General features: G+C 40.0%; 1 protein-coding gene across 5 annotated transcripts in view; it reads right to left on the bottom strand.

Annotated features, from left to right (window-relative positions):
• The window catches only part of ano2b (anoctamin 2b), a 70,617-nt gene that overhangs the window by 11,775 nt on the left and 38,449 nt on the right, over positions 1 to 20,393 (bottom strand). For all 5 annotated transcript variants that reach the window (XM_028044053.1, XM_028044054.1, XM_028044055.1 and 2 more), the window contains 4 exons: positions 15,113 to 15,255; positions 10,376 to 10,528; positions 9,688 to 9,740; positions 7,578 to 7,756 (listed from right to left, as the gene is read on the bottom strand). In XM_028044053.1, the coding sequence (XP_027899854.1) occupies positions 7,578 to 7,756; positions 9,688 to 9,740; positions 10,376 to 10,528; positions 15,113 to 15,255 (528 nt within the window). The remainder of the gene's footprint in view (positions 1 to 7,577; positions 7,757 to 9,687; positions 9,741 to 10,375; positions 10,529 to 15,112; positions 15,256 to 20,393) is intronic.

Raw genomic sequence — 20,393 nt, 5'->3', positions numbered from 1 at the left:
GACCATCCCTTTGTATGAAATTATCATATAATAATAAGTGTCTTCAGTCAGAGGCCTCTTCAGAACTGCTGTAGTACAGACTTCAATAGCAGATCCTTCCTGCCCACAGCCATCAGCGTCTGCAACAACTCTTTCAAGATAATTGTATAATAAGAGTAACAACATTTACTTTCCCTCTGGGATTAATAAAGTACTTTTTTGATTTGAACTGAATTGAAATGTGATTATGGTTTTTTATAATTCATGGATTAAAGGTCAAATGTGTGAATCTCATGTGTGTGTGCGGGTGTGTGTGTTCATGAGTTACTGCTTCCAACATCGTGCCTCCTGGGATCCCAGAATGTATTTACAGACAAACAAGGGTCAAAGCATTCCCATCCCAGAAGCGCACGCACGCACACACACACACACACACACACCCTATCAGATTGCCTGGCTTCTGTCAGGGTTGATTCCGTCTCCTGATGGATGAGCATGGAGTTTTCATTTGGTATGACAGATCTGCCGTCCGCTCTCATGTCTTATTTAGAGATTTTCCAAGCAAAAAAAGAAAAGAGCAGAATTAGGACAGGAGGAAAAAAAAACACAGGTAATGCTCCATACTGCTTTATGGTCCCATAGTTTTTAAGATCATTTTTTTTATGGATCTATTGCCATAGTTACGTAGATGGAGGAAAGAAAGATAATCCCGAGCTACTTAGTAATGCTGGGAACGGTCTACATTAATAGACCAGTTTTATTTTATTCAAGTTGGTTTCTGTGACCAGTGGTGGATTTTAATGTGGGCCATAAGGGCAGTCGCCCAGGATAGCAGAAAGGGGAGGGACAACCAACAACTAGAAAATAAAATATTTGCTAAGACCTGTATGGATTATTGTCGCCTTCCTAAAATAACAGACTAAGTCATTTTTGCCAAAAGTGATTTTGGAGGGGAAAAAAAATCACCACCTATTTACTTTCAAAAGATATTTTAGGCAAAACAAACAAAAAAAAAAAGTTGGTTACTTGCTTCCCACAAATTATTATTATTATTATTATTATTATTATTATTATTATTATTTGATAATTGCATTTTAATCAGTTTGGGGGCCTCATGAAAACTTGGTTGTTGTTTTTTCTGTTTATTTAGCAAATTTTCAAACTCAGACATTTACAAATTTCTTTCTTGAAAAAAAACAACATTTTTTTGAGATGAACCTAAAAGCTTATGAGTTTTGTTCTAGCAATTTTCCACTTTTCAAACTCAGACGTTTCTAAGTTTTTCTTAGAAAATTTGAGAGATTCTTTTGACAGAAATGCACTCCTCTTGTTTTTCTAACTACAATACGCTGTCGTAGTTTCTGGTGCTTCTTCTGCTTCGTTTGTGTCACCTTACTTGATGCCCCATGGCGCCTATACTGAGATCCAGGTTTTGAGCCCTTGTTAATGTAACCCTAGTTCTCTAGTGATGATCTTCAACAATATCGTGCTTCCTCTCTCATCTCAGCAGTGATTTGTACAACATAAATGTAACTCTAAGTGAACACAAGGTTCAAATTGAAGGAAGTTGCATGCGAGTTTGCAGATTAATTCCAAAAGCCTTCTTACAAGTGTTTTTGTGGATAATGAAAAAGGCAGACATCCATTTTCTGCCAGTCTCAGATAAAGCAAATCAGCAACAACAACAACAACAAAGCATGTGGTTTTAAAAAGAGGAAAACAGGTTAACATCTGACTGCTTGGGTTTTTGAACGTGAAAAAGGGTAAATAACTCACGTCAAAATGTCACATACATTTAGCAAGTCGAGCAAAATCCAAAATCTGCGGTATGATGCCTACTGGATTCCCTCTTATTAGTTCTGCGGTAATAATTTTCTGAGCAGAGCTTATCTCTGCAGCTCATGAGATGAAGAGTAAATATTTTCGCCTGATGCACAAAGAACAGATGTCCAATAATAAACCTCCCAATAATCCTTCACAGAGCTGCTTGGCCCTCGGTTGACTTCAGGGCGATAAGAACATAAACACAGGCAGCCTGATGTCAGAGCAGCGAACTTTACACAATGATTTATAAACGTCGACGAAGCCAGAAGAAGAAACTTCATGAAGGACTTTGTATTGTGTCTGTCACCCTGTATCTTCTGGAGAAGCTTTTGTTGAAAACAGGAAGCAGTTCATAAGTTGCTATACAGCTCTATCTCAGTTGCTTGCCAAAAACACGCAGTCATTTGCAAACATTTTCTAATAGGACCCACCATGCTTTAAACCAGTGGTCCCCAACCCGTGGGCCGCGGACCAGTACCGGTCCATGGACCAATTGGTACCGGGCCGCGCAAGAAGTAATTAAATATTTCCGTTTTATGTATTATTTGAGTCTGGAGAATCTTTTATTTTGAAAATCCTTTAGCCGGATTCTCTCGGTTACGTCTTGCGCCAACATTGAGCCACAAGCAGCAACATGAGTAAGAAACAGATCAGATGTATTTGGAAAGTTTCTTTGTGAAGAAAAAGGCCCGCCCAGAGAAGAGACAGGAGGATGGATTCATCCCGGCAGGTGATTCCCACATTCCAAGCTCTGCATGATATGGTGACCGGCTCGTTAATGAAGCTGCTTCTCCACTAGAGACCAGGCGTCCTGTGCATAAGCATCACTTTGGGTGTCATTGTCTCATCACTCCCAGATGGAACCGTCTCGTTGCAGAGAAACAAGCTCAGGGCTCCATTAGTCTTTATCATGAGTTAAAATTTTCATGAAAGTAAAATGTTCATTTTTGTGGAGCATCTGTATCTTATTTTGAGGGGATGTGTAAATGTTACAATAGCGACCAGAGTCAGAGAGCGTTAGGGCACTGGTCGAGACGAGATGAGAGGAGTAGAGCTTGTGAGTTTTAGGTCTGGTTCACACGGCAGGATTTAAGGATTGTCGGCCAATTTTCCAAACCTCTGTGACCACAGAGCCGATAAAAGTCCAACAGGTTCGATCGGTTCGTGTGTCCAGCCACACGGCTGGAGCAACACACCACAGAACCGATTCCACTCACGAACATCCTGGTTCCTGAAGACAATCCAGTAAAAACCCCAACATACCATAGGCAAATTTAGAGTAAACAAACACGGATGACGATGTAGAAGCAGCAGTGATAGTTTGTGGATTCATTTTAAGCAAAAAAAAGACGTAACAAAAAGAAAAGGCTTTTGGTAAAAGACGGCGGGAGCAGCCGCTCTATTTGCTTCACTATGATTTGGAGGAGAGTTATGTTGTTTCGTAGTTAACATTTTAACTGACTAAACATAACCACTTGAATATGTCTGACTTTGAATCGGGCAAATTCAACACACCACCAAAAAACACACCACACACTGCAGGACGCTGTAAGATTGTCGTAAAGGGAAAATCGGGGCAGCAAAAAAAAAAAAAAAAGGCTTTAGCGGGAACACCAACATGCAGAAGCATTATCTGACGGTATCCTCCCCCTCCACCCTGGGCCGCAGAGAAATTGTGAAGTCTTGACCGGTCCGCGGTAATAAGATGGTTGGGGACCACTGCTTTAAACTATTTGTGTAGCAGTATTTTTGATACTTGACAAAACAAAACAAAAAAAGGGCAAAAATGCCTGTTCGTAATCCACCAAACAGAGAAATGTATTCTTTCGTTAGAGGCGGTGGGAAGCAGAACAACGTTCTTTCTGGTCAGGACGTTTCACACTTTATGAGAACTCCAGTATAAAACTCTTGGGAAGCCTTCAAACGTCCTACTTCCTAAATCCCAGAAGATCTGTCAGACACGATGCGCGAGAAAAAACAGAAATGTATGTCTCAAGTAACAAGCTGAAAGAACTCCTAAACACAGCTACAAGACCAAAACGATGTTTTTCTGTTTTGTGTTGGTTTTTACAGCATCTGAATGCTGTAAAATCATCGCAAAAATACTGAGGCTTGCTAACTGTTAGCCACTAGTGACATTAACTCTTAAGAGATGTCTTTTTCTAGACATTTTGCGCACTTTGGGTCTTTATTTTCTTGGTTGGGTCTACTGTTTTCAGTGTTTCTGAGATGTAGTTTTTAAGCTTAGCCTCTAATACTAGCAAAGTTTCCAGATAATATTAGAACAGAAGGTGGAGGAATATTAAAATCCTTAGCTTCTTGTAAATGGAGAAGATGGGCGATGCTATCTCGGTATGCTATTGCTAAGCTAGCTCACTTGAAGATACTTGAGTACAAACTGAGCACAAAACCTTCTAAAACACAAACCACAGGGCAAATGTTTGTTACGATTGTAAATTGGCTCAAAGACAGTGTTGATAGATGAGCTTAACTAAGTCTGTACCATACACAGACGCACTAACAGTTTGTCAGTAATTTAGAAAGTAGCTCTAAGCTAATCAGGATGAACGTCACCTACAGATTCATTACCACCAACTAAAACTTGTAGTGAAGAATTACAAGCACAGAGTTCTCTTTAAGCTGAGCCCACACAAACACACACGGAGCGGTTAATTGGGTCTAAAATGTACACGTGCACATTTGTAATCTATTTTAACTAACTCAAATTAAGTAACTGGCTGTTTGAGTGACGCCCACGGCTTATGGAGCACACCATGCTTAGCTCCGTGATTCAGATGACGACTTTAAGTATTCTTTTTCCAAGAAGACCTACTTCTAGTTAGGCTTCTCGTATTCACCATAATTCACATTTCTACTCCTTTATTCTTACAACATTTTTCCCCATCTTTTGTGGGAGTGCTGCAAAGGACAGTATAATTGTGAAGTTAAAGGAAAAATGATAAACAGTCTCAACGTTCTTAACGTTATTTAGAAAAACCTTCGGCACTGAATTCAAGCCACGAGAAGCTTCTTTCTACTTTGTGCCAACCGTCACGTAAAATCACGTAAAATGTCACGTAAAATCCCAGAATAATACAAAACGTTGGAGCTCTGACGACAACATTACTGAAGAGATGTGCGGTCCACTGATGCGGAAATGATTATTTAGTCTGTCATACTGCTGCTTTTAAATCTGATTAAAAATTGAAACGGTTCTGTCACACCGGCTATCTTTTTAAAACCACCCTCCTCTGCTCTCTGCCACGCCGGTATCTTTCCATCGTACTTAATCTCTCCCTCGTTATAACAGAAGCCTAGTTTCTTTGCCTTCTTATCTGATCATTTCATCAATGCTGTCAGCCCCCTCGCCCTTCCTTTCTACTCAGCTTGACACTACCATGCATCCATTCATTCGCCTGTCCTGTGACATATATTCATCCATACAACCACAATCACAACATCAACGTGGGACGACAAAAGGGGTATAAAAAGACATTAACTCCATGGAGTTTTTGACATCAAGAGCTGGATGACTGGCTCTTGAACCAAGAAACAGCTGCTGTACACAGAGATGAACATGTTGGACACAAAAAAAACCCTTCTTGGGACATTTGCTACCAATTTCACGCCTAATAACCGTTACAGGCGTAAAGCATCTCGTCATACTTTTGGCGTGACGCATCACGGCGCTCCAGCACAAAGATGGTATTCTTGCTTCGCCGACTTATGTAACTGCAGGTCGGCCTTGGCTGTCTGTGGCCGCTATCATCCGTGACCTTTCCCACTACAGTGCTTAATTTTAACATTCTAAAGGAGATTCTTGCCATTGGCACCAGCAAAAATGTGTGGAATATACAATGGTGGTCTGTATTTGGCAGTTATTGACATTATTGAATTCAAAAAGCTGTACTGTTGGCAGTAAGGTGTTTTCAACCTTAAACCTTTTCTGTTTCATATGTAGAAGGTTCTTGTTACATCTGCAGTTGATGTAAAGTTGTCGGTAGCTGAAAAGAAAACCGAGGAATCAGTGGAAAGTTGCTAGAAGTCACTTTTTAAGTCGAAGAAGCAACTATGGCGAAACCCCCCCGATAAACCCGGTGTGTATTTTCCGTAAAAGGGTCTAGACCATATTTAGATGCCAAGGCTAAACTCCATGTTTTTTGGAACTACCTGTGGTGCTGGCCAGGAATTGTGCGCAAGAGATTCGATTGGCAGCAGACTGCGTCCCTTGATTGGCTCATGGATTTACATGATTGGATGATCTAAGGCGGCACTTATAGCTCGTTGCAACTGGACGGAGCAACTCGCAACGAAATATTATAGCGAGAGATTTTTCAGAAACTGGCCGCCCAAAGTTACAGACGCAAAATGACATCTTCAAGAGTCTCGACCACAGATCCTGTGTGCTCACTGTATTCACACCCACATAGTGAGGGACACGCTGCCAGTGGAGAGGCACCCAACGTGGCTGGAACTGAACCATAAATGAGACTTAACAATGGAGAGGGGGCTTCAGCAAATTAAATTAGTAGACATTCCGGTTGAGTTTTAGAAGTTTAGGTTCCAACACTTACAGGATTATAACTGTAACTGCAGCTTTAGAAATAGTGAAGTACAGTTTCTATATAAAACACAATACACATCACATTCCAAAAATATGCCGTTGTTATTTTCTCCCAAGCAGCTCACACAGGCAGCATCGGGTCTGTGGCCAACACTAAGACTATTGAGAAAAGTTATGGTGGTTAAAAAAACAAAACAAAAGTGTCATAATCTTGTTTTTATGGAATCGTACATTCTAATTTCCTGGAGTTCTGTTACCACAGACATTTTTAAGTCGTTTTGATAACATTTCCATCCCCCACCTGTTGCTGCGCACTGCTTGTCGGCTGCCTGAATGAAGGGTTGATGTTGTTCCCTCACTTTTCAGAAACCTCAATAAAACTCAAACTGATATGAGCTAAAGGAGGACAAACCACTTTCATTAAAGTGACACCGATTTAAAACTCCAGTAAACAAACTACAAAGGCTACAAAGTCATGTAAGCAGTGGTTTGCATCTAGCTGGCAGAGAAGCTAACAATGCTAATTACCAAGCTAATAGCTTGTTGTACTTATTTTACATTCCAAAGAGCAGAATTGCAAATAAATAAATAAAAAGTATATTTAATGCAATAAACATTTGAAAACTAAATAAATGCATGTTTATTTTATTGATTGCATCTGTAACTCAAAATTAAAGTACAATGAATAGGTGCTTTAGATAATATTTGAATTCCAGTTAAACCAACTAGACAACTCAGCATCTGTACAAAGCTGTTCTGGACTGCAGATTATGACGATTGCCCTTTAAATACACCAGAATACACATAAATTTGCAAGATTTCCCTTGCTTTTAGTATGACTTTTAGGTTTTCTTCACAGAATGACTTGGAGGTTCCTTGTGACACATAACTGTCTCTCTGAATAAAGTCGCTTCCAAATACTAAGAAAAGGTTCCTCCCTCGACCGAAACAAGATAATTACATTTTCAACATGTCATCACATTCATTCATCCATCCATTATCTACTCCTCATTATTTGAGAATGGCTAATAATCATGTTATGAACTGACCTATTTCTAATATTTATTTTTGTTGAAGGTACAATACAAGTAAAGATCTTTGTCATACATGTAAAGAGTGTTTTGTTCCTGAACGGCAAACATTGTAACGACTGGGAGTATTTGATAAGACACAAGAGGCCTGAGTGTTATTTGTGTGGTGGGATTCGTACCGGCAGACAGTGATGTCTCCTTGGTCCGAGCTGTGTGGCGCGGTGCCAGGCTTGAAATTGGAAACGTTGAAGAAGGAGAGCGTGTGGTCGATGAATCCGTGCATGGTGCCCGTCTGGCTGTACATGTACTGGTAGACGAGCCGAGGGACGAAGTCTGACGTGAAGGAGATCACAAAGGCCTAACCAGAGAAAAAAATTGAGTCAGACTATTTCATTTTTTATGGGATTATTCCTTTAAAATCTTAAATCAATCTTGAAGTTGGCACCGGCACCCTACTGGACCCAAACATACCAAACTACCTGTAGTGATTCCTTTGCTAGTAGCTCCATTTTAACAAAATTTGTATGAAAAAAAATATAATGGAGGATGGAGGTTCTTCGTTTTGTCTGGATTGAATTTGATCTGTGGCTGGTTTTGTGCGTCAGTCATGGAAAAGGTCGAGAACTTTTAAAGTTACGATACGGACAAAGCTATCCACAACAGAGCCAATGTGAAAGTATGATAGAGACTAAAACATGTTGGTGTCCAGAAGATGTCCAAAAAGTCTTCCAGTTGAAAACATTGACTAGACATCATCTTATCTAGACCAGCTGGGTTTCCATAACAGATCTGTGCAAAATGTTGTCAATATTCTGCTAATGTAAAAAAAACCCCTCACTTTTGCAATGGCTGTGTTTCTGTTAAAAAAGAAACGCAATTAAAAATCACACATGAATAAGTTTGTTCACGTGACAAGTCATTAAAGAACATGCCGTGTCGTCATCCTCTAGCCACTTCTGGTCGTCGTCTTTACGTTTTGCACCAGTGGCGACGTTCGGTTGTTGATCACATGACTCCTGCGATGCAGTTTTGCCAAATAAACCAAAAGAAATCCACCTCATCCTAACGGAAAACTTTTTATTGGAAAAATTAGAGGGGCTTTTTTTTTCAAAGTTGTCGTGTTTCTATTAAATTTATTTTTAATGTCAAATCACGCAATTCTATGGTCAATGGAAGCGCAGCCACTGTCTTGTTTGAACTGGGCCACTTCAAGTCAAGGCCAGTCAACTTCTTGATGGTGGGCAATTTCTCTTTGCCAGTCCAAAAGAGGTGTTCTTGCAGCCCTCTCTAATTTAAGCAATGCTCAAAGCAACAGGAAACTTAACACACTTATTGAAGATTTATGAAGGAGAATAGTACATTTACACAACCTGGAAAAGTCTTCTGCACAAATTAGCTGCCGACAATAAAAAAGGAAACGGGCTCCAAAACTAAAACTTTCACACTTAAATGAAATTTGCTGAAGCCTAAATGGACTTTGAATGTAGACGGATGACCTGCGATCCCTTTTCACTGCATTCCATCTCCTTGTTTTTACAGCGCTATGAAGGAGTGCAGTCCTTTCGTCCATCTCTCCACCTTATTCAAACTCCTGTCCTTTGATTTGGAACCCTTCAGAAATCTCTTCAGTATTAAAGTAAACAGAAAAGGATTTGGTTGGTTGGACAATCCCCAGCCCAAAGCTGACCTCACCAGTTTTACATTTCTGAACGCTTCAGCAGGAGAGCATCGTATATTAAATGGTGACTAGCTGACTCACACTTTCAGAAGTTAGCTATTGTATGATCCCACTTGTGAATTCCAAGGCAAATGCATTTTACTCCAATCTGAGCTCAATATTTGGCCACAAAGTTGGTTTTTTGATGTTTTTATAATCCGTAAAAATCACCATCAACTAACAAATCCAAAGTCCTTTTATTAGTGGACTTTGGATTTGGTTCTTCAGGATATTTTGCGTTTCGATCATTAAGCTTCTTAATATCATCATCTTTTTTTATTAAAAAGGGGGGGGGGAGACTCATTGGCTGAAGAAGCGATGACTAAGAATATTTACCAGCAGGTCATGTGGGAAAACAGAGAGATTCCTCCCAAGTTCTTATTATTTAATTACATCGCATAATTGTGTTTGAAAATAATTTGTTTAACCTGGAGACTGGATGAACTGGAAAGGAATGCAAGCTGAATGCTAATAGCATTAAGCTAAAGTATGATTATGTGATAGAGATGTTGCTTCCGGAGCTTTAATAAACTAACTGTTAATAAAAATACTGCAGTTATGTTCATACTTACATTTATTATTACTGACAGTTTGCCCATTCCGCTCAAAATGTTGTACCATATGCCTGGAGAAGAGAGAGAGAGAAGCAGCAGAAGAACAGTGACGTTAGCTTTACAGCAGCGTGATCATCGTTTAGAGTATTTTCATTCAGGTGAAATCATTTCTAAGTTGTTTGCGAGAATGTTCTTGGTTTCTCTGAGTGTGTGCCTGCTAAACTTTGAGAGATATTTCTGCTAAAGTGGGGTTGTGTGAAGTATTAATGAGTAGTAAGTAGGTCAGCCGCGCTCGGAGGAGGCTCTCACGCGCAGGCGGAGGTTTAGTCTCGGTTACGTGGAACTGGGCCAAATGTTAGAGATGTTATGAAAATGTTGAAATAATACAAACTAAAACCGATACGAAAAACTGACGCAACGAAAAACTCACGAGGTTCATTTTGCTTACAAGCCAAAACATATCTCTCTTTGGAGGCTACAAAGAGTGTGTGTGAACAGTAGCTTTCAAGTATCGCCACAGACTGGAATTGGATTTAGGACTGGCCTTTGACTAGGATGTTCTATGACAAAAATATACTTTAAGCTGAATTATTCCCATCAGATCGTCAGTTCCCGAAACTGACGGTCTGATGGGAGTTTATGCTTGACTCCAACTTTTTTTTCTTACACGTTGGTACCAGTCTGTTGGTAAGTTGGATGAGCTTACCGATGTCTTTAGCCCGTGCAGTGACTGGCCTGCGTAACTCTGTGACGAACTTCCTGGCATCCAGCCTGATCTCAATGACGTTGTTCAACAGGGCAAAAAGCGGGGCCAGGGGGAACGACGCCACGAACAGAGACACAAAACCAAACTGGATAACTGTGGAGAGACGCAGAACAAAACAAAACAATAATTATTTGCGTCTGTTAAAACAGTTTAAAACTAATTCACTGTGTTATGGGAAAGACAGTTGTAGATCCATGAAACTTTTATTCCACTGGAGAAAACACGCAACGAAAGAATTTAAAATGAAAACACTGAAACAAGATGGGAGGATTCATTTTCTAAAACATGCTGCTTCATCATATTTTTCAGAAGTCCAACATTATGGATTTTCTGCAGTCTATGGTCCTGAAATTCTTTTAAGCTGTCCTTAGAAACACTGAAATAGCTCTTTAGAGATTAGCACCAAATTAGAATTATGAACTTCATTCAGATACAATTCACACACACACACACCCACGCCTACACACACACACACACACCCTCATGAACATGTTTAGGATGCCACTCATCGTCATATTCAATAAATCAGAATGTGTCCTGATGAGGCTCATAACCTTTTGAAAATTGACAACATTTAAGCCGGTATTAAAAATATTTTTTATTAAAACAAATAATTATAATTTTTGTATTAAAAATATTACTTTTATTAGTCTGAAGTAACATTTCAACTTTAAATGAATTGTGATTTTTAAATTATAATAATTAACAGGCATAAAGGCATTTCAACATTCATCTGTGTGCAATGAATCTATATAATGTGTGAAAATGTTCCTGAAATAAATTAACTTTTTAATAAAGTACTAATTTATTGAACAGAAAAAGTAAAAGCTTCATTTCTATTTTTACATGATTTCTTTCTAGACGTGAACGATTCCGTTTTTGTTTTATTTTTTTAAGGAAAAACATTCAGCTGTAAATTAAAATAACTCTGCGTTGGATCTGTGATTCTTTTCTGCTACAAAGTGAAACAAGTGAATGTTTTGTTTCCTCCGAATTCTCCCTCAAAGAGCAAAAAAAGATTGGATCTTTCTTGCCAGTGATTGGAGAATATTGCTGGTAAATATCAGGTGCTAGATTTCACCATGATAAACGTGAATATTTAGCATCTGCTGCCAACGGGGGAAGAATGTCTGGTCAATGAGAACGTTGTGTCTCTCTCGGCTGATTAACGATCGGTTCGCCTCCGTCTTAAGAATGCCCAGAAGGAAACCCGAGACAGACGCAGCAGTCGGACAGCCGGGGCCCCCCCGACGCGTTGCTGCGACCGGAGCGCTGGAACCTAAGCAGTGTGGGAACGGGGATTTCCAGCGAGCCGGAGACTGACGGCTTCACCTCGGGACACCACGCCGAGACAAAGAGCGGCCGGGAAGAGAATACGGCAGTGGCGCAGCGAGCGCTACGGGGCAGGCTCAGAGTAACCTCGCCGTCTACCTGAGCCGAGGTCGCCGGGTCCGGCCCAGCCACACAAAGGCGGCGCAGGAACAGACAGGCCCCACGTAGAAAAACGACTGTTGCAAACGGCAACAGTCCGCTCATAGTCATGACTGTCAGAGAGAGAAGGCGTGTGTGTGTGTTTTCCATGCGGAGCGCAGACATTTCTGACATTCTGCGATGCGCCCCGAGGCGGATTTCCTCCCACCCTGCTGTGTCAAACAAAATCTCCCTTTTCAACACATAAAATTGACTTTTCAAGCTGTAAAATGTTTAATGCAATTAAAAGACCCGAAACGTTTGCCTCATACCTCCACGTTCCCATGTTACAAAACGCCTCGCCACGTGGGTTTGTAGGTTTTTGCACGTTGTAGTTCGGAGAATAAAAACAAAACAGCAACAACACCATTTACATTTAGATGTTTCTCCTGTCCTGTTGCTGAACTTTGACCCCCACAAATACTTGAGATACCCTCAAAAAACACCTATAACCACGACAGGATAGTCAGGGGTCATTGTACAAAAAAAAAGAAGTAAATTTTACCCAAAAAAACCTCAGAAATATTAGGATTAACCTAGAAAAAATGTTCTAGAAAAAAAAAAAAAACAAGAACATTTCTGAATTTGAAAAGTCAAAAACAAAAACAATTTGCTCAGAAATTTTTAGATTAATCTCAGAAATTGTCGAGGATAAAACTTGGAAATTTCTGAGTTTCAAAACGTGACATTTTTCAATTTTGGAAACAGAAATGTCCGAGTTTGTTCTAGTTTACCTGACTATCAGGTAAGAAGACTCCCTAATTTGGCCTTCGTTCTTACGTACTTCATTGCTGGTGTTTTGGGGTTCATTTAACTGCAACTCCGTCACAGTTGTCTAGTTTTCAAATGAACCCAGTACGAGGTGCATCATTTTTCAAAAATCCGTTTATTTACTCTAACAGCATAGGTGGAATTTTATTTACAGCATTCTTTACGAACAATATGAAAACTCATAACATTACAGCAATCAAGCTGGGCAGCATTTTTAAACGTCTCCTCTGGTATTTCTGACATTTCATCTTTGATGAAATGAGGCGTTCTCATGGTAACCCTTCCAAACAAGTTATACTCCTCTAGGCTATTTCTGAGGAAACAGCAGCTGCAGGTATAGAAACAGTAAAGCTTTGTCCAAACTGAGTCACATAGCAGAACAACAGAATAGCAGATTCTCTACAAAAAAAGTCTTAAAAAATAAATAAAAAAAATCATGTGAAAGTGTGATCGTAAGAATAAAATTGTCCGAAATCTATAACCTTCAACCTCAATAAACTGAAGCAATGTTGGCTGAAACTCCTTCACAAACAGAGACTGATAAGTTCCCAGAGAAGACAAATACTTCTTCTGATCCTCCTAAAGTCTTTGGTTGCATGTTGTTACTTGTAATGCTGTTAACCTATGAGATTTGGATACTTGTTGACAGATCGCAATAGTTTCTTGGCTTCTGTTCAAAACACAGACACATAAAAAGTGTTTACCCTTTGATGGATTTCCTGTTTTTTTTTGGGGGGGGGGGGCTTTTGTTTAGCTCTTAAGTGTTTCAGATTAAAAATGTTTTAATATCAGACAAAAACATCCAGACCAAATACGGAATAAGGTTTAAAATGATGCCTTCATCTTGGAAAGTGAAAACTTTCACTGCATTAACTGTAATTACCAACATCGTTAAATCAACAATGAGATAGGAAAGCTGAGCTAATCTTTATTAGCCTCTAACGACACCTGTTCATTCCAGAAATTACTTAAATAGAACCTGTCTGACGACATGAAGCAGGATCAAAGATCTCATCTCATGGAACACCATTTAAAAGAAATTAATTTCTAATCAATTCTAAAAGATTTGGACTTCAGTGAAACCACAATGAAAATAAATTTGCTTAATGGAGCAGAATGATATAAAATGGACTTTTTTTTAGCTTTACCGTCATGTTATGATGTCATTTTCTCATCAGAAACATACCTGGAGTATTGCCTTCATTCTTTCATACATGTTTGAGAAATCCTTAATCTCCCGTGGCAACCATTCATCTGTGCAAAAACGCCTGGGAGGACATAGCCCCGCCTTCGAGACAAAGCTCCTCCTCTGATCTCCTTCAGACTAGTCAGCAGCAATTAGCAAACACCTGGTGGAACTGCACATCTGCTGAACATTTCACATATCAGTGAAACGCTGGTAAAAATGTTAAAGGGTTAATAGAGGAGCCATGTTGTGATGACTTGTGATGTGATGTGAGGCGGAGTTTCAGAAAGATCAGCAGCTTCTTAAAGAGACAGAAGCCCAATTGTAAGGTCTTTATAAATGGAATCATGAGATGGAAACTGCTTTGTTCTGTTTGTTGTTTGCACTTTATATATTGTTAGTTTATTTGTCTTTGCCCACTATCCATGTGCTGCTGCCTTTCTCAACCAGGTCACCTTTGTGGAAGAAAATTTTAATCTCCATTACTTTCTTTTTTTTTTATCTGCTTATATAAAGGTGTAGTAACAATAAACTGTTAAAATTAAACATTCGTTTGGTCATTATTTGAGTGTGGCAAACGATCAAAAATAGAAAGTGTCAAAACACTTTTCACCGAAACTATTTTTAGGTCTGTCCTGAACAAAAAGTTGAGATTCTTTTCAAATGACAGCAAAAAACACATTTTTACTATTTAACAACAAGACCATGAGGGTGAAAACTAACATTAGAGAGAAGTTAAGTCATTTGTCTCAATGAACATGTATCCATCGGGGAAAGGAAAGCTTTTATCTGCCTGTGTTTATGCGCTGCGGTTTCTGGCTGACATGGACACACTGTGGTTCGGTGTAAACACCGAGCCTCTCTGCTCACTTAGAGCTTCCAGAAAGCAGCACATATACGTGGTTGAGTATCTATTACCGTTTTCTCTCTTTCTTTTTGAAGATTTCACCATTTGCTTAGTGAAATGAGATCCAAACAACTTCCATCAGTTTCAAAGAGCGGTTCCCATCCAAACAATTCCAGTACATCCTGGATCCATAAGTTCTTCGGTCCGACGGCGTGTGTTTACGAGCGGGGGGGGGGGGGGGGGGGTGCGCGTGTGTGTGTGTGTGAAGGAGGTCGGATTATGTAAGAGTTCTCTGTGATCTTCAGGGAAACTCAATTAAAATGATTGTTGGTTTCTCATTGTCCCGGAGGCCGTTTCCTCTCTCTCTCTGTGTGTGTGAGTGTGTGTGTGAATGCAGACTCACTCATCTCCATGTACTCTGGTGTGAGGCCTTCAAACGGAGCCAGTGCGTAGTCCAGGTTCCACTGCTTGGGAGGCCGCTCCTCGTCCTTCTCCTTCTGAGTCGTCTCCTTCTCCTTCAGCGCGTGGATCAGCTTCTTCAACTTCCTGCTCAGATTGAGCCAACGACATAGAGAACTGTTCAACACAAGTGTTAAAACTATGCCGTTTTGCAGGGATTCTGTGTTTCCCTGTGAGGTTTAAGTATTTCTGACTGTTTGTGGACCACACAGTTAGATGGAAATTCTCATAAAAGACTCAAGCTAGCATCATCTTGGATCTTAAAGATGTTGCCATCTTGAAAAAGAAAAGTTCAATGACAAAAAGTCTGGTACTTGTAAAGCGAATGTTATGTAAAGTGTTTTATGAGAAGTGATGTTTGCACGAAATATAGTAGCTTAGGACGTTTCCTGCGGCAACCAAAGGAGTCAAGCAGTTCAGTTTCTCTTAAAACGGGTTTTTGCTTCGTGAAATGTGGCCTGAATGAAGCTGCAGTGTCTCTTTGTATTCCAATGGTGTCTGAAGATACAGCTCTGGAAAAAATTAATAGACCACTTAAAATGATCGGTTTCTCTGATTTTACTTTTTATAAGTTTATGTTTGAGTAAAATGAACATTGTTCTGTTATCCTATGAACTGCTGACAACACGTCTCCCAAATTCCAAGCAAAAATTTCGTATTTATTTGCAGAAAATGAGAAATGGTCAAAATAACGGAGAAGATGCAGCGCTTTCAGACCTCAACTAATGCAAAGAAAACACGCTAATATTCATTTGGAAACAACAATACTAATGTTTGAATGCAGGAAGAGTTCAGAAATCAATATTTGGTGGAAAAACCAGGAGGTTTTCAATGTGGTTCACTGCAGTGGGTTCTTAGTAGTTTTTTTTCCAGAGCTATATGTGGCATGTAGGATGTGCAATCTAATCTTTGTTTAAGCCAGGCTGCCGCAAAATGTTTGAATGTATCGGAAAAGTCCTGTGTAATGAGAACGGCAGCTTTGTGGCATAATATATGTTGCAGTTATAGCTAATGACATCACCAGATCTCATGCGAGACTATGCAGAAGCTCTAACTGCACTGACACTGATTGATTGATTACATTATCTTGAAACTTTGCAGTGGTCAAATATTTCATTAAGGTCTGAACTTAACAAACGTTTACACTCTTTTCAAGTGACTGTAAAAACGTATCTTTACATTTTGTCAAGGAGAAGCTGAGAGTGAAAGCGATTAAAAGTTAGTTATGCAACTATGAAGTTAGTTGTGCTAACCCTGAAGCACTAAGCATGAACAGAATGTTCCGCTAACATTACAGCGCTACACGGAAGCTAATGCTAGTGCGCTAATCCTATAAAATCGCCGCGTTAGTGAGAATTGCCTCACACTGATTTACCTTTACAATTTGACAATGAGAAGCTACGAGTGAAAATGAAATAAAATGAGAGTAATTTAGTTGTGCATACCACTAACTCAAACGTTAGCTCTGTTAACCCTTAAAGCCCTACACAAACACAGATTTAACGGAGGCTAATGCTAACACGCAAAATCGGTAAAATCAACCATATTAGTCAGGATTACCTCACATTGATCCACCTCTACCATTTCAACCAACTGGTAACAATCCCAAGCTGTAAATGGCAAATTGAACTTTAAGTCCAAAATGGTCAAGCCATTTTTAATTTCTGAAAATGAACAGGTATGTCCCTGCAAATATTAATTCAGTCTCTACATCCGACAAAAATGTTACCTTTCCTAGTCACGACACACAATCAATATGCTAAAGCTCATAGACACGACAGGGCTTGAGGGTACTTCCTTTCTTCACATTTTGACACAATGTTTTAGTAATAAAAAGCCGTGATGGTTTGTTTTCCCTGATACTTTCAGCAGCCATGGCATTACGCGTTTTAACAGAATGAAAATAAGGCACAAAACTCATAAGGTCAGAAAACATTCAGTGCTGTTGTAAGATTCTGACATGTTCCTAGTGGATTGAACCTATCCTGCAAGATACTAAGAAAAATTTGTATTCAAATTCATGAACATTAATTGACTCAAAAAGCAGAGACGTAACAGGAAAACATGTAATGTGTGTTTTTGCTCAAGTCAACATTGTCAACATGCTGCATTAACTGTATAACGACATTATTTTAAGTGAATCATAGCAGGTCTGCAGCACTCCGTCATGAGCTAAGTCTAAATGTTTACAGCGCCTCAGAAGCAAACATCTCAGTGGAATCCCATCGCTCTAACAACCAGAGGCTGACTGCTTCTAAAGGCAAGTTACGGCAGGAAGACTGGCTCATATCAGACATGCAAACCTGAATCAGTGCAAAAGAAATTAGCAGAGGAAACGGAGACAGGGGGTTTCATTACGTCTGATTCTCCCGATTTGAACAGCGCAAACAGTAGAGACGTGTTCTCTCTGAGTGTGAAGACATATCAATAATCCCTGTGCAAAGTCACACAAGTCTGACATTGTGTGCAGGCTGTATGGTGGGTGTGTGGTTGGGTGTTTGTATCAATTTGAAACTTGTAAAACCTGTAGTGAAAGTGGAAAAATGTGTGGTTGTTCTTTTTACAGTGCCTACATAAACGATCAATCTATATCCCTCACAGAGGAGAAGGAGAAACTGAGGCTCTGTGAGGATCATTTCATCTGTTTTCTCATTCATCAGACTGTGGCGGTTTTAAGTTAGTCAATCTCAGAGCCATGTTGGGTCTCAGAAGGACGTCACTGTGAATATTCCACAGAAATGTATCCCCTGGGAGGATACGTAGGCCTGGCCTAGCAACCATATGTTGCCTTGAGAATACACTCTCCCTTATTTGTGTTCTGTGAAGGGAATCTGTTGCTAGAAGCTGTCAAACCAAGACGTTCATTCTGCGGTGGAGTTAAAGGATTTCAACTCGCAAAGTAATTTGTGTTGCTTAAAAACTTTGTATTTCTGGCTTTTATGTTGACTGCATTGTTTAACTTTATAGATTATTAAGATGCAGATTTTTACTTACATTTGGACATCTAAAACTGACATTGTACCTCCAAGGAAACATGCATTCATAGTGTTATAATGTTTTTGCCAAATGCCTCATCTCAACGTCCCAGCCGAAAGCTAGACTCACTGACGAAGGAAACATTTTTTCAGTCTTCCAGACTTAGACAATCTGTTCCAAGGTGTGTATTTCAAGTGTTGATGTAAGAGAAACATTCTTTCATAATTGTTCAATTTAGCAACAGGACGCTCAAGCTCAAAATTCTGCCCTCGAGCTAAAATAGACCCGGTTTGCATCCTTCTCCTCTAGCTCACTCTTTGCCATCAGTTTGGCATTATCTTGGAGAAGGTTGGGTAATAGTCTTGATTGTTGGAAGGCCTGACCTTGGTGACCTTAGATAGGGTCTCGGTCTTGGAAGGTCTGGTCTCAGTCCTAGAAAGTTCAGTCTTGGTCTTAGAAGGTCTGCTCTTGTTTTTGGGAAGTTTGGTCTTAGTCTTTATCTTGGAAGGTCAGGTATTGGTCTTGATTTATCAAAGGTCCAGTGTCTTGGTGTTGGTAGATCCGGTCTTGGTCTTAGAAGGTCCGTTCTTGATCCTGGAAGGTCCGGTCTTGGACTTGGTCTGGAAGGTCAGATCTTGGAAGATCCGGTCTTGATCTTGGAAGGTCTGGTTGTGATCTTGATCTTGGAATGTCGAGTATTGGGTCTTGGAAGGTCTGGTTTTTGAAGGTTTGGTTTTGCTCTGAGCCTTGGAGGGTGCCGTCTTAGTTTTGGTCTCAGAAAAACTGGCCTTGACTTCGTGACTGTTTAGCAGGTCAACTAACTCTAAACATCATCCAAAACACACAATCCTTTTGTTGAAACACAATAGTACTAGCATCATCTTGTGGAGCTTTCATCAGTGGCTCAAATATTAGAGCATTTGAATTTTGGATCTTTGGCTTCCCAAACCCTAAGTGCTTATACGTTACAACATGTCAGTCCTAAAAATTCAAGTGGACAAGACACCGTGTTCAAGTCCGAGCTCTAATCAGACAAGAAGTGACCACCATTAATTAGAATTTGGTGGAGATGATATAAACCACATCAGAGTAAAAATCAAAGTTCTGAACAAGATCCCAGTAAATACTCTAGAATAAATCAAAAGATTTTGAACATTTTATAGCCAGAGGACACATTTTTCAGCCTCAAAACATTTGGCCATGACTTCACAGGCTTGCTGAGTAGCTTAACTGTAACCCCTGAATTCCTCTTAAACCAGAACTCTGATGTTGAGTTCCTCAGTAAACCACTGGATGCCTACCAGGCGTCAACACTTTGAAGCATATGAATGTGACACAGACCACTTGACGGAACGTAGTAAGTCGTGTTGCGTGTGTCACGACTCGTTGACCACGCGTACTAGAACTTTTGATGAGGCCAATCAAACAGGTCACAGGGTCATAGCAACAGTAACAACGCTGCCTCAGGCCAGGTGCTGTTATAAACAAAGCTGACCTCTGACCCTTTGGATCTGCTTGTAAAAACAGAACTATAATTAGACAAAATGGTGCACCTCCGTTCTGACCCAGAGGAAATGTTATTAGAAGGAATCTTGTGCAATACTGTGATCGAGCATGGGTGAGTGAGTGGGAGCTTCATGGTATAGTGCACAGAAACAACAGAGACATTGTTGTGTTACAGTCAGAAACACAATTTTACTCTGAATACCACAAAATAAAACAAAGTGCCTTCAGGAGAGCAGCCAAGAGGCCAAAGGTACAGAGCTGTTCCATCTTCTCCTATTGTAGAACAAGTATTAGAATTTAATGTTCGCAGAGGAACTGAGTTGTTCTGTCTCACTGGGAAAACAGTCGGAAGGTTTTGAGTTCAAGTCCAGATTGTTGGCAAAACACTGAACCCCAAGTCGTCCACTGGAATACGTTTTGGTGTATGGGGACTTACCTTCTGGGACAAAAGGTCAACATGACTACGCTATTGAAATGCAGATGATTTACTGTAAAGAGCGGCCAGAAGAAAGCCATCATTGAAAGAAAACCATATGAAGTCTTGTTTGCAGAAAAATAGCTGGAAATGCACAGCACCCTCAACATGCAACAATGATAATAGCATGACGTGGGTGGCAGGATGCTTTTCGTCTGCAGCCACAGAAGATGTTTAGCTCTAATGGGAAAATGTATGAAGCTGCATACAGTGGAATCCTGCACTTAGATAGAAAAATCCCTTCAAGCAGGACAAACAACAGGATCCT

Source organism: Xiphophorus couchianus, chromosome 17, assembly GCF_001444195.1.
Source record: "Xiphophorus couchianus chromosome 17, X_couchianus-1.0, whole genome shotgun sequence".
Classification (NCBI taxonomy): domain Eukaryota; kingdom Metazoa; phylum Chordata; class Actinopteri; order Cyprinodontiformes; family Poeciliidae; genus Xiphophorus; species Xiphophorus couchianus.
This window is presented reverse-complemented; position numbering and strand designations above follow the sequence as displayed.